The sequence below is a fragment of the Excalfactoria chinensis genome, chromosome 1 (assembly GCF_039878825.1).
Source record: "Excalfactoria chinensis isolate bCotChi1 chromosome 1, bCotChi1.hap2, whole genome shotgun sequence".
Classification (NCBI taxonomy): domain Eukaryota; kingdom Metazoa; phylum Chordata; class Aves; order Galliformes; family Phasianidae; genus Excalfactoria; species Excalfactoria chinensis.
This window is the reverse complement of record NC_092825.1, coordinates 75,305,648-75,319,159: the sequence shown is the minus strand read 5'-3', so window position 1 is coordinate 75,319,159 and position 13,512 is coordinate 75,305,648. Positions and strand designations below refer to the sequence as shown.

The 13,512-nt window shown below is 45.4% G+C and overlaps 1 protein-coding gene across 1 annotated transcript; it reads right to left on the bottom strand.

Annotated features, from left to right (window-relative positions):
- Positions 1 to 495: 495 nt before the first annotated feature.
- TNFRSF1A (TNF receptor superfamily member 1A) lies at positions 496 to 12,867 on the bottom strand. The gene is made up of 10 exons (XM_072343454.1): positions 12,676 to 12,867; positions 6,634 to 6,835; positions 6,210 to 6,338; positions 5,900 to 6,043; positions 4,267 to 4,348; positions 3,902 to 3,969; positions 3,557 to 3,679; positions 3,184 to 3,221; positions 2,365 to 2,521; positions 496 to 2,089 (listed from the first exon to the last, which is right to left on the bottom strand). Exons 1-10 carry the CDS (start codon positions 12,712 to 12,714, stop codon positions 1,788 to 1,790), a joined length of 1,284 nt encoding a protein of 427 aa, XP_072199555.1. The 5' UTR covers positions 12,715 to 12,867; the 3' UTR covers positions 496 to 1,787.
- Between the last annotated feature and the right edge of the window lie 645 nt (positions 12,868 to 13,512).

Below are 13,512 nucleotides of genomic sequence, written 5' to 3'. Positions count from 1 at the left end.
AGAGGGCGAGCGAGGAAGACAGCTGGAGGAAGCAAAAGGCTGTCGGTTGGGCTGTCGTGATGCTAAAGGGACGCTAGACGGTAGAAGAGACCACGGAATGGAAGACTGGAAACCTCATCCATCACTACGTGAGATGGGCGCGTGTGTGTTAATCATCTCACAGGTAATTGGTGAATATGTACTACCTGTGGAGATATCATGGACTCAGAATCATTAGACTCTCAAATGTGTGAAATGACTTGCAGCTGGATTTGCTTTCAGTCCTAGTTCCTGCCCTCACAGCTGCCTGTGTCCTAAGGGCAACTAAGCTTCACACAGAAAAGACTAATTTTATTATTTATTCTTTTAAACACTCACCTTTTTCACCAGAGCAACATCCCAGCTCGCTTACAGCCCACCCTTTCCACTTCTGGAAGTCATTTTCCACCCCCTGCCCGCACCCACAGCCGAAGAAGTGAAGCTGATACGGACAAAATCAGAATGGAGGCGGAGTTAAAAATCCGAACTTTAATTTGGAGCACTTAGTGTATTTACAGTAGAAAGGTTCTCTCAAGGGATGACAGATTCTAAAACAAAATCCACATTCAGAAATATGTGGACCTGCACCTGATGCAGGCTAATTGCTTCTTGCTACTTCTGCTTCACACAGGGTAACAGCCATGAGAAAACCCTGGTGTGAGCTTGTAGATGGAATCGGATGTTTCTTACACCGAAGTAGCACATACACAATGGAGTCCAGAAAGTAGTGTGAAGTTATCCAACAGCTGCTAAAAAATGACTCATATAAATGAACGTATACGCAGTCCCATTTGCAGCTACGTCAGATTCAGTGAATCATTTGGGGAGAGACAGGCAAGCAGACACAAGCCTACCAACCTGTGCGCAAGCACGGATTTGCAGGGACACTCACTGCCAGGTACAAAGGTACCTCCTCACCCACACAGACACGTGCATTCTTTTCCACTCTGCACTAGGACAAACATACAGGCTCATGTTTTGTTAATGCTGTCTTACATGGTTTCTACACGCAAAAGAAACTTTAGAAAAAGCACCAACCCTTTCATCTGACCCGCTGGCTCAGAATCCTTCTTCCTAATGAACCAGAGAGAAATGGGAGCGTGGAAAGGATAATGCCCTCCTGTTTCTCCCTGAGCCACCCCTTCTGAATCTCTGCAATTTCTGCCGTAGTAAGAGGGCTGAAGGTGCAGCACTTTGATAACTAGCTGATATCAAAAGGGAGCGATTCTCTCCTGCTCCCAGAAGTAACGTGCCGGTTGTGGGCATGTCCTCTCACACAGCTTCCCTTGAGTCAGATTTCGCAATCAAATGGCTGCAATGTGAGCCAGTTTAAGTATCTGATATTGCAGAAAATTAGATCTGCAAAAAGTGAGCAAGTATTTTAGCATTTGAACAGCCAGTTCAACCAAGTCACCCTACCAGTTAGCCTGTCACATGGTGAGCGAAGCACCTGCTTCAGCGACCACTTGTCTGCCGAGTAGCTGAGCTATCACGTCACTCTGAGCTCCTGTTTTCATCTTGGTCAGAGTCCACAGGTCACTTCCTTTATGAGGTGCTTTCCCTCTTTGAGAAAGGAGTTGTTGAAGAGGTCTCTCTTGGCTTAAAAGGAGTTGAACTAACGTGGCGGTTGTGAATCAAACCTCCAGCATACTCTGCTGCTATTTCCAACAACCCATTTAAGGAGGGCTAGAAAGGTAGGAGGGAATGCGAAAAGGAAGACAAGAAATGGAACTACGATCCTCTCTCACCAATCACAGCAAGGGGAAAGATCAAAGATGGCTGTGGAAACTGCAAGGTTGATGAGAGTTCTGGTTTAGCAAAGCCTCTTGAATAGCTTCACTGCAGCCACTCAGCTCCATTTGGTTGAGAACGCAGCTGATGTGCTCCACAGTTGCAGCGTGGCCCATCTGCAGTTTCCAGAGTCTGACCATCTCATACTGGGCATCTCGTAAACGTCGATGCTCTATCTCAATTCTCTCCAGATCATAGTCAGCCAGACCCAGACGCCTCACAAACTCTTTCCACCGAGATGGTGGTACATGATCCACCACAGTGTAGAGAATAGCAGGATCTGAAAGAAGAGAAGAAATCAAGTGTGAGAATCAGGGTTCTGCGGCCTCAAGGGGAACGTGTCTTGGGACTGCAAAAATGGGCAACAGGAAGGACTTGTGTTGATGTTTACTCCTATGTAGGCTCATAGATGTTGGTCAGGCTCTGTGCTGTGCTATGCATGAAGTATGCATGCACATACACAAGGCAAGCACGCCTGGTAAGATCTCATCCATCCTCCCAGCCGTATCTGCATAATCAGATATCCCTAGGGAGGGATACCAAAGTTACACTTACTGTCTGGAAGCTGCCTCTTCCTGGCAGGTCTGACACAGTCTGGCAGCTCACGTGAACTTTGTAGCAGAGGTGCAGATGGTGGTGTCGCATTCACTAGCAATTCTTTTTCTTTTTGGATCTCGGGAAGGACAGTAATTGCACTCCCTTTTACCTCAGCCTGAAAGAGACAACATCTTAGTTCAGAATCACCCACAGTAGCACAGTATTCCTATTACAAGGAATCACCAGCTTTATTTTTCCTCTATTTCTTGTTTAAGCAGAAGGCATCAAAAGCCTATTTCACAAGGAATTTAATTCTTCTTTTGACATAAAGAAAGCCTGGAATCCCAACCCATCTCCATTCTAGAAGTTCCAAAGGCCACTTCCCTCAACAACCCTCTTTGTAACACTGTGGAAACCATACTTTGACTATTCCTCTTAATTGCTAATCAACAACGCACCTGAGGAAATGCTGTAAAGCTGGACCGAGAACATTATGGGTTGAAGTTCTTAAGTGAAATAAAATTATCTAAATTTTCTCATCTTGGAATACATAAGGAGACAATGGGATTAAGGATTAGTTGTCTGAAAAAACAGTGCATCCAGAAAGAAAAGAACACAAAGCCAGGAGCTTGAAAAGCACCTCCTAGCAAAATGGAAGTAAAATTTTCATGGTTCCAACCGCTACAATGAAAGGCTTTTGAATTCAACAGCCCTATTATTCAGCTTATTTGAAAACATAAGGCCTGAAAACAGCCCACGGGGAACAACTTTACTCTGGATCCCAGGTTAACATGGTTGAAAGAGGAAGGGAAGCTCTACAATCATCATTTTGCTCACCTCAGATACTGGCTCCTTGCTTGTCTGTGGCAAAGATACTTGAATGAAAAAGAAAACAAAAATTATTTTCACTTCCTCTCTTCCCAGAGAAAACAGGAAAGCAGCTATTCATAATCCCGACCTCAAAAGGTTTTTATAACAAGCTCTCATCTGCCAGAAACAAGCTCACATGCACTTCCAGTCACAGCACAGAAGCAGATTTGCTGGAAGTGCAACAACAAGCTTGGCCGTGGAGTTTTCACATTCCCTCTAGCCTTGGATCAGAGCAGAGTAATGGATCCCACTGTTTTCCTCACATGCGTATGCGTATCCATTCACACAGCTGAGTGATGTATATCACAGTCAGTATCACAGGATATGCTGCTATACTCACCACACAAGTAGAAAGAAGAGGCTATCCCATTTTTCTGAACCATCTTCACTGCTTTATTTACAATGTAGACGACACAGATAACTACAAATATCGCCACAATGATGCCAAGAACAAGGTTCCCATCTGGACAAAAGGGAGAAGGCAAATGAGTGAGAGACTGAGAAGGAAACAGGTAAGTACTTAAGTACTTGAGCAAGAAGAACAAGAGAGAACATGCAAATGGTAATGAGAAAAAGAATAATGATTTGAAACACTAGAGAAAGCGAGGTTTGACAGATAATGTCAACAAAACAAAAGTTTGCACTGAAAAGATTCCATTGTCCCGGAGGTTCCCCCAGTACTCACTCAGCTCAGATGAATTTGGTGAGGTAGTCACTGGGCTACTGCACTGCAGGCATTCTTCTCCAACACAGCTGAAAGTAAATCAGAGATGTGAGCACACATCAAATGCAACACCAGACATTTGCAACAATCCTAGAACAAGTCCAGAGTAGCCTGCAAAGCACAGCAAGGAAGTGTGCCTAATGACTGTGGCCCTCGATCAGAGAGGGCTGGAATGAAGGACAATATTAATTGCTCCAGAAAGCCAGAACTTTGTAAAATGAAGATGGACAGAACCTTGAGAAAAATTCCCTCCCCTTGTGGAACGTGAGTCAGCTCTCTCTCCTGTTCAACATACGGTAACACAGAAAAAAAGGAAAAAAGCCCACCTGTTGCAATGCTTGCAAAGGTTATTAAGCGTCATGAAGAACATAGGCTTACACTTGCAAATTGCATCTCTGTCCTTTGAACCTGCAGAGAAAAGAAGAAATTCTTGCCAAAATCTGGACAACAAAGAAACCAAAAGGGGAAAAATTCATTCCAAGACAGGTGGGAAATTATTCCTCTTTGAGCCTGAAGAACTGTTATTGGAGGAAGGAAAGAAGATTCAGATTACTTGGGGCTGGGAAGGAAGAAAATAATAACAAAGGTGAGGGCATCACTGTTCTGGTAGGTCAGACACCTCTGCAGAGGTTGGGAAAGGGAAAAAAAAAAGTCTGCATCTGAGATGGGTCTGATGGATAAGATTAGTTTCAGCGCAGAATGGGGAAAGTCACTTCAGTTCAAGTGTGACAGGAAGGGGAAATTACATTAGGCAAAAATGAGGAAGAAGTGGTCTCTGAGCAGCTGGGACTGCTGAGGAAGTCAGTCCAGGGTAGGGAGAAATCACTTCAAGCGATGGGACACACATATTCACACTTGTGATCTGTTCTATGAGTGTACAGGGTGAGAAACTGAAGACCTATTGCTTTTAGGCAAGCCACAGCACAGATGCTGAAATTAAAAAAGAGCAGGCAAGAGCAGTGAAGGAAGGACAGCATTAAAAAAGAGAGGTAAAGAGGCACTAGAATAAGCAGCATACATTCTGTTACATGTGAGGGACGGGACGAAGATCAGACGAGGGAAAGAAGTCACTCAAGGACAGTGCATGATGATGACCCTCAAGGGCAGGTGTAAGCATAAAAACTGTAACAGAATTCACTAAACACCACAGGAAGTGCATTTAACAAGGAGACAGAAAGGGGACAGGAGAAGCAGAATTTATGAGGAAGACGGGATTGCTTTAGGACAGCAAGGTAAAGAGCATTTAAGGGACACGAGCAGAATTAGACTTCAGGACAAACTGGAGGGTGGCAAACAGAATGGGGTTAACATCTCTGATCCCCCACTGGAAAGGAGACAGCTTGGCATAGCTAACATGGCTAGTTCTTTCAGACATCTGCACCATCCCCACGTTACAGTGATGGTGATGAAATGCCAGTGGGTATATTTCAGTATTACATTAAGACACTGCACGATATACTGTGATGGTTCAGCATCTGACTAACAAGCAGTTCAGCTGGACACTGAAAACAACAGCACTGTCAGCCTTTATACTTACAGTGTGTAGAGCAGTTAGCAAGGGAAATGCAGCGAGCATACAGAGAAATATCCAGGGAAAGACAAAAAAAAAAAAAGGAAAGCAAGTAGGAAATCTGCATTCAAACATAAAGATCTTACTTCAGTACATCCAAGGAAGGCAGAGCTACTGAAATTAAGTGGCAAATATCATGATAGCCAACACGAGAACATACAATTAAAGTAGAACTCGTAACAAAAACCAAGGATTGATAACAAGGCATGCAAAAAAAGTTACAGTCTTCCTCAGGAAAGCAGGCAAGCAAAACAGAGTTGTCCCAAAGCTAAAAATCACATAAGGGCAAGTTGCTGCAGCGCAGTAGAAAACAAGGAGAGGGATGCTAACGTCTGTCTTAATGGCATCTGCCAATAGATATATATGTATCATACCCATGCTATACTTACAGTTGGCAATAATTCCATTAACGCACGGGCTGCAGTTCTTACACTGGAAGAGATCAGCATGGCCAAACTGATATTGATTCTTTCGACAGCCACACACGGTATCCTGCTTTAGGGTGCATGGGGTCTTTTCTATCTGCCGCAATTCTGAGGAAAGGAATGAAAAGTGACTGAACCAACCCTACCTTCAGCTGAGATCACTGTTACGACAACAGGTGTTATTAGCCCCTAATCTACCCACTTTTTTTTTTTTTTTCCCAGACCCTCAGCTACTACTACCACCAATTTTCCCCAGGGCCCACAGATAACTCACCTGTACGGCACCGTCTACACTGGAAGCATTTTTCCATGATGTTGTCAACAGCTGTGAATGTGCCATTAGGACAGGGAAGACAGACAGGGGCCTGATCAGGCCGTTCACAGTCTTTTGACTTGTAGGTACCTGCAACAAAAACAACTTAAGAGCTCTTCTGACAGGAAGATACATGTGTTGTCTTGGGGAGGACTGAAGTCACTGAATCCTCAAAGAAACCCTGAAGTCTACAGGGAAAGGACTGCGAATACATCTTCTCACCAGCATGGAGGAGACTGACAGTCCAAGAAAAGAGACAGGAAGAAAGAATTCCTATCAGGGAAACAGAGCACTGACGTCACTATAGGACAAGATAGTTTGAAAGCACGGGATAAGGGAATGCAACTGAGGTGAAGAGTAATGCACTTATTCTATTGAACCGTACCTGCATGGCACCTCATGCAGCAGTGGGTCCCTTTGGGATGTCGGTATTGTCCAAGCTGACACTGCACCTTCCTCTTTTCTCTCCTTAAGAGGGTAAAGGGATTTCTTCCATCCAAAGTTACCCGATGGAGTCGCAGCATATGTGGCTCTGGAGCAATTCCTACTGATTCCTCCATCAGCAAACAGACAAATGTTAAGATAACCTGCAGACAGGGAAAGAGAGAAAAAGAAAGAAAAATGTTAGAGAATCTCTCATCTCCTGGCAGACTGCACAGCTGACTTCAGCAGTGCTCAGTAGAAGAAGCCGTGCCTGTCACATCTATTAATACAAGCTAGCTGTACACAGAGCAAATATTTTTGGTGATATACAACATATAGATGGAATGCCTTGGAGATGCTGCAGCTTGCAAAAAAATTACTCAAGAGCAAAAGAATGTTTTCATTAAGGAAAAGAATAAGTCAATCTAGAAACAGTTCCAGAGAGAAGAATGCATCCAGTACCTGCAGGACAACTGAATAAGAAAACCAGATGGCAAGTCTGGAATAATAAGGCGCAGGATGATATCACAGTAGGCAAAGTACAGAAAAGCTTCCATTTTTTTTTCTGAGCATGCCAGCCCTAGAGAAGTGGGAAAGTTAGGCTTTCGACTTCTCCCCAGCAAACACATTTTTCCTTTTAAAGTGACACCGTTAGCAGTCAGTCTGAGCGGTCTGCCACAAAGCTCCAGACTTTTTCTTTTTTACTCCTTTAAGATTCACTTGCTATTTTTAATTTTGAAGATGACCGTTATCAAGAATTTTAACTATTATTATATTATAATGTAATAATTTAATTAGAATTACTTTAGTTATAAAACGATTATGTTATCGATATTACTTATTTTAATAATATAAATATTATGATTGCCTTGACTACAGTATGATGTGTGCATGTATGCACTGGAAGGAAGAGCAGAACAAAGGGTTAAAGAACAGCTTGAATTGGTAATGAAGGACACCGTTCCCAGCAGCAGAATTGAGAAATGTGCTGTTTGTGTCATGCCAAAAGGTCTGCATCCTGCTAGGACCACAGAACAGATGACTCATCAGCCAAAGACCCTGCGCATGAGAATGCAGGCAGACTCGGCACACCACATGAACAAGTCCTCAGACTGCAGGTCCAAGAGAAAAAAAATAGACCCTGTATTCCAACCATGCATTCAGACGATCAAAAATTAAACAACATCAAAATGAAAAGGAATACCATCTCTCCTGCCCACAGAATTTCACACTGAGCTTTGTTATACTAACTTCTCTACACTGCATTGCAGTGTGTTCCCAGCTTTCATTTTTGCAATCAGTACGGTACCTTGCTGCACAGGCACAACTACAGAGCTCTCTTTTTGCCCTTTTTTTTTTTTTTTTTTTTTTTTTTTTGGCTAGGAGGGCTGTAGCAAAAGAAGAGCAAACCAGTAAGGGTAAACCACAACGCTGATACCAGCTTTGTGGTTGCTATCTTCAGAGAGGATATGCAAAACGAAATGGCTATGACAGCCCCACGCTACCCTGATTCTGTCCCAAAACTGAAGCCTTGGAGGAGAAAGTTAACATGTTTAAAACCTTAAGAAGGATAAGGCTTGGCAACTCTAACAAAGCAGTAACTCGTTTTTTTCCAAGGATTTCAGAGCTCTTTGTCACACAACAGACATACTGAAGAAACCAGCTGCTAAAATGGTAACAAGTTTAAAACAAAAATAATAATTTTTTACTGTGTGCCTCCGGTGGCGCAGTGGTAGAATTGCTGCTTGCAACACCAGAGGCCAGGGGTTCGAATCCCCCCTGTGGCGCAAGTGGCAGAAATGCTGCTCTGCTACACAGAAGGGCTCGAATCCCAGGAGTTGGACTCGATGATCTCTAAGGTCCCTTCCAACTCGCACGATACTGTGATACTATGAATTTTAAAAAAAAAATCACATATTTCAATAGCTATCATTTCAGGCTTGATTAGCTGACCACAGGATAAATGCAAACATTCCAAAATTAAGTAAGAAACAGAATTTGTTCCAGCAGCCGACAGCCTCACAAGATTGACTGTCCGCAGGGAAATGGGTAAAAGATCATTCACACAGATGGTCTGATAGTAGCAATAAAAACTGATCCTTCAGCCAATGATGCATCTTCCAACAAGGGAATACATACAGCTAGTCCAAAAGTCAAACAAGCCAGTAATATAAACAACAGAGGGAAGCATCAAAGATCATGCCAAAAACAGATGCAAGATTAGTCACATACATCTCCAGAAAGGAAAGGAAAACAGGAAAGGTGTTTGCAATCATTCAGATTAAGTGAAAGCATATCAGTAAGCATATCCAAACCAGAATCAGTACATTCGTTATTACTGATCAAAATCTGAGGATCAGAGTGTGTCAGACCACAGATGACTCACAACCAATGATTCAGCCCTTTAAAAAAAACAAACAACCCACCACCATCTTAAGCAACTCCCAGACCACTGAGCAGTTACACTTGTTTACGCCCACAATAAAGAGTTCAGGAAATACATGAAATTATCAAGCAAGGAAGCCTCAAGTCAAGGTAGCAGGTCACCAAGACTGATTTTACAGGTCCTGTACAACTGAAACGAGTGATTTTCCGCTGCTGGACATTCAGCTCTCTGCTCCCATCTCACTTGCCAGAAGAACAAACAAGTGCCCAAAAATCAGCATTGCTCAGAAAAACAGACAACCTGGATTACTGAACCGAATGATAACTCAAACCACCAAACCACACTGTGCACATCGGTGATTCATGATTTTAGCTAGCGGGCACTGCCCAGGAAAAACGAGTCAGTAGAAACTCAAGGCTTCAATTCTGAAACTGACGTAGAAATAAACGTAATAACCGCAGGTGAAAACACGCACAACTTCCTCAAGCCGTTCTGCTCCACCAGGTGACAGCCACGTATGCACGCTCTTCACCTTGGAAGCAATCCTAGCTCCTTGTCAGGCCTTCCAAGCAACTTACTGGCTGACAGCTCCAGTCAATACAACGGTGAATCATACAAATTAGCAGGTCTAGGAGTCGGGAAGAAAATAAGAGTGAGGAGACTCCAAAGAAATCAGGGTGCAGCATTACCCTTCTTTGTGCGATTGCTTCAGCCATGACCAAAAGCTCTTTCTTTGAGGTTTTTAGAGTTTTTAGTTTGATGTACAAAGATGCATGGGAAACCAGCACTTCTGCTTTAAGCATTGAGAAATGTATATTAAAGCAACATTTACAGGAAGCTTTTCTCATTGCTCACTAAAACCTGGAAAGGTCACAAGGAGGATGCATTAGATACTATTATACATAATCCTCCGTTTTATGAAGATCAGATGGTGGAATACTGCATTTTGGGCCTTGTCTGAAACCAGGAGACTGCATCCTGAACACACACACACAACCACCACCCAGCAGTCTGACCCTGAGGGTGCAGCCACACACCTCAAATCAGAGCACTGTCCCAATGGGGGCCTCCCCCTTCATACTTCCCTTCCCAGGGCTTTAACTTTGAGAGAGCAGCTGCCAAGCTGGGCAGCTGCCCTAGGGCCTTGCTCAGGTCCCTGCATCAGTGATTCACTAGGTGGATTTTCTTTAGCAGTCAAGTAATTGCCACATGCTGAATCCAATTCCTTAGAACTGACAACAAAGTGATGTTGCTTTGAGATCCTCTTTCTGTTCTCAGGTTCACAAGGCTAGATTTCCAGGCATGCCAAGGAAGCATAGGCACAAGACCAAGACCATAAGACAGAATATCATGCTCTGTCCCCCAAATAAAAACAAAGCAAAGCCACGTTGGGATGACCAAAGACATGGACAAGAAGGAGGTATATGACAATATTGTTTTTACCTCAAATAATAAGGACAGTTCAAGGAAAACCTGTAACTTAAAAAATAAAGCCATCCATACTGGCAATACTGATTGCTTGTGAGAACTGAAATTACCATGTAATACAGATTGGCGCAAGCCCAGGTAACAGCATGCTTCGTTTGGCAGGAAGTTGACAGTCATAAAAAATAGAAATAAAAATAGCATTAATAAGCAGATGCAAATGGAATGAACTTGGATGGACAAAGCAATCAGAAATCCAAGCAGATGCTATGAATTCTTAGGAAGGGACTTGAGAACAAAACAGTGTGCTGTTACGTACAAATCCATAAGGACCCTGTACTTGGAATCCAGACTATTGGGCTGGTCCCCAGTCCTTGGAATGCGAGTTAACCCAGAAATGACAATGATCAGAGCTACAGAACAGCTGCTACAAGAAAAAATGATTAAAAAAATGCCACTCTATAAAAGAGGCAGTTGAGAAGTAGGCCCCAAAGTCACAAACACCACAGAGAAGATGAAACAGGATGGCTATTTCCTATTTCTTCCAAAGGAAAAACTAACAGGCCTCACAAGAAACACACAAGTGACAGGTTCCAAACACACAGAAAGGTACTTCTTAGGCCAATATCCAGCTGAAGAGTGGGGCTCCCCGCCAGGAATACACCCGGACTCCAAGAGTGACTACCATATCCATCAGCAGGAGAAACATACACAGGGCTCCTAGGACAAAGACACTATTCTGACTTGGGAGTTTCTAAAGTCACAGATCCCTGCAAGCTGGAAAATTCTGTTTTCCAGTATCATGTACTTGCCCTGCTCTGAAACCTTGACAGACACTTGCTGCTGTTCACCACTGCGAATAAGATACGGGGCCCAACACCTCAGGTAACAAACATGGCAGCTGAGTTCACAGCTCTTGTGAAAAGAGGCTTCCAGCTTCAAAACCTTTATCTTCAAAAACAACCACTGTCAGAAGCATCCTTCCAGCTGTTTTGTCATTTTTCTTCATAAAACCAAACTGACTTATATATACATACATGTAACTGAGGACAAGGTGACATATGAAGGAGTTCAATGCCTTCTGTGCATTTTGTTGCTAACAACATCAATAACATTACGTATAGCACATGAATTACAGCAGAATACACATACCGCTATCACTAGGACAGAAATGCATTTTATCAGGTTTGCTGCTTTAAAACCCATACACAAGCCACCCCTACAGTTCACAAATCCCAACCAGGCTCTGAGATGCCAATGCTCTGCAGCCAGGTGAAGGGGTGAAGTGCTTCACAGCCCCAGCCTTGCTGCCTTGCCGGCACAGGTAGTAACTGGCTGCCCAAAGCTTTCAGGAGCAGGAGCAGAACTGGAAGAAGGCAGCTTTGGGCTGAACAGCCACAGCTAAGTGATGACACACCGACAACTGGCCGGCACTTCGAATGGAAAGTAGTCACATGCAGGCGTCTGTCACCGAAATACTCGGGTTTTCGAGGATAAGTGGTTTGAACTTACAAATTCTACCCCAGAACTCAGTTAATTTAATCTTATTTTATTTTAAGGCAAGAAGTTGAATGACGGACAGCCAGCCAGCCAGCTGAATTTTGAGAAAGACTTAGAAACTGGATCCAAGAGAGCCAAGAAGGAAATTTACTAGCCAACTCGCTTTGTAATGCCTCCCCAGCTGCAGAGCTCGGGCACAGCCGCCCCTCACTCCGCACAGTGCGGCACAGCGGACAGCAGCAGCTCCCACAGGCACCGGGTCAGGCTGCCTGAGAGCGGAGCTCCACCAGCGCCCCGGGGCAGCGGCAGCCTAGAGAGCCGGAGCGGCCCGCGGTGCCTCGGGAGTTAACGGCCTCTGGGAAGCCGTCACGCGTTCCTGTAAATCCAACAGAACGTTCCCTGACTCAGGGATAAATCCCGGAAACGCCATGGCCCTGCCTCCGCCGGAACGGACCTCCCGGCCGGCGACCCCCGCACCCCTCAGCGAGAGAAAATGGCCGCTGCGGGGCGCTGCGGCGGGGGGACACGGGCCCCCGGTGGGCTACGGAACGAATCCCCGGAGCGACCCCGCAGCGGAGGGCTCGCCCGGCTACGAACCCGGGACCGACGGCCACCAGCTCGCCCCCTCCGCTGCGCTGCCCGCAGCCCTGTCCCGAGCTCGGGGTGCGGCGGAGCCCCTTCTGAGTGACTTACCGTCCCCAGCGAGCCGCGGGGCAGCGCCAGTCCGCGCATGGCTCCGCGCCCCGCTACGTCCCCATGGCGGGGTCCCGGCGCGCAGAGAAGGCAGCGACGCAGCCCAACCTCAGCCGGATCGAAACCAGCCCGTCTCCAACTTCCTGCCGGAGGCAGCGGCAACAGCAGCAGCTAGGCGGCAGGAAAGAGGGCGGCGAGACGCCGCGCTCCCCGCCCGCCCCCACGCGGGACGGGCTCGAAGCCGAAAGGCAGTTGCCGTGTGTCAGGGCGGCGCCGCTTCCAGCGCGGGGCGCGAAGAACGAAAGCTTCACAGCACGAAGGATTTACCAGGAAGGGAGGACAGCCTGATAAGGAACACTCCTTTTGTTTTCTGCAGTTATCTCTGTGCCGCAGCCTGAGGTTGAACTGCCATGCTTTGTTTTGGAAGAATATTCCTGTTTCGTGTGTGTAAGCCCAAAAACACGCACACAACCCACACTCAGCCTTCCATGAATTGTTTCAGATGTAGACACACATCTCTGCTCCTGCTTTTGCTCTCTGCTTGCTCATCTACCGTATAGGAGCCAGCAGTGGGATATGCAGCAGACAAAGGCACCAGAGCTGTGCAGCCACACAGCACTCCCACACCTGGGGCAGCTCTGACAGCTCCACAGAGGGTTCCAGCAAGGCTGCAAACAGCCGGGAAGCTTGAAGCTAGGTAGCAACTATCTCTGGGATGGCGATGCAGGTTTGGTTTGGTTTGCATCCTTGCCTTGAGCAGGGGCAATACAGAACCGGTCCTAAAGGGAAAAAATATTCACACACTGATGGAACACACGGGAGAAAGCCACAGATCTC

Coding starts and splice junctions, on each gene's coding strand:
- TNFRSF1A (XM_072343454.1), bottom strand. CDS start 12,714: ATGCGCGGACTGGCGCTGCCCCGCGGCTCGCTGGGGACG. Junction 6,044..6,209: donor GTGTAGACGGTGCCGTACAG/GTGAGTTATCTG, acceptor TCCTTTCCTCAG/AATTGCGGCAGATAGAAAAG. Junction 3,222..3,556: donor CTCTTCTTTCTACTTGTGTG/GTGAGTATAGCA, acceptor TTTTCATTCAAG/TATCTTTGCCACAGACAAGC.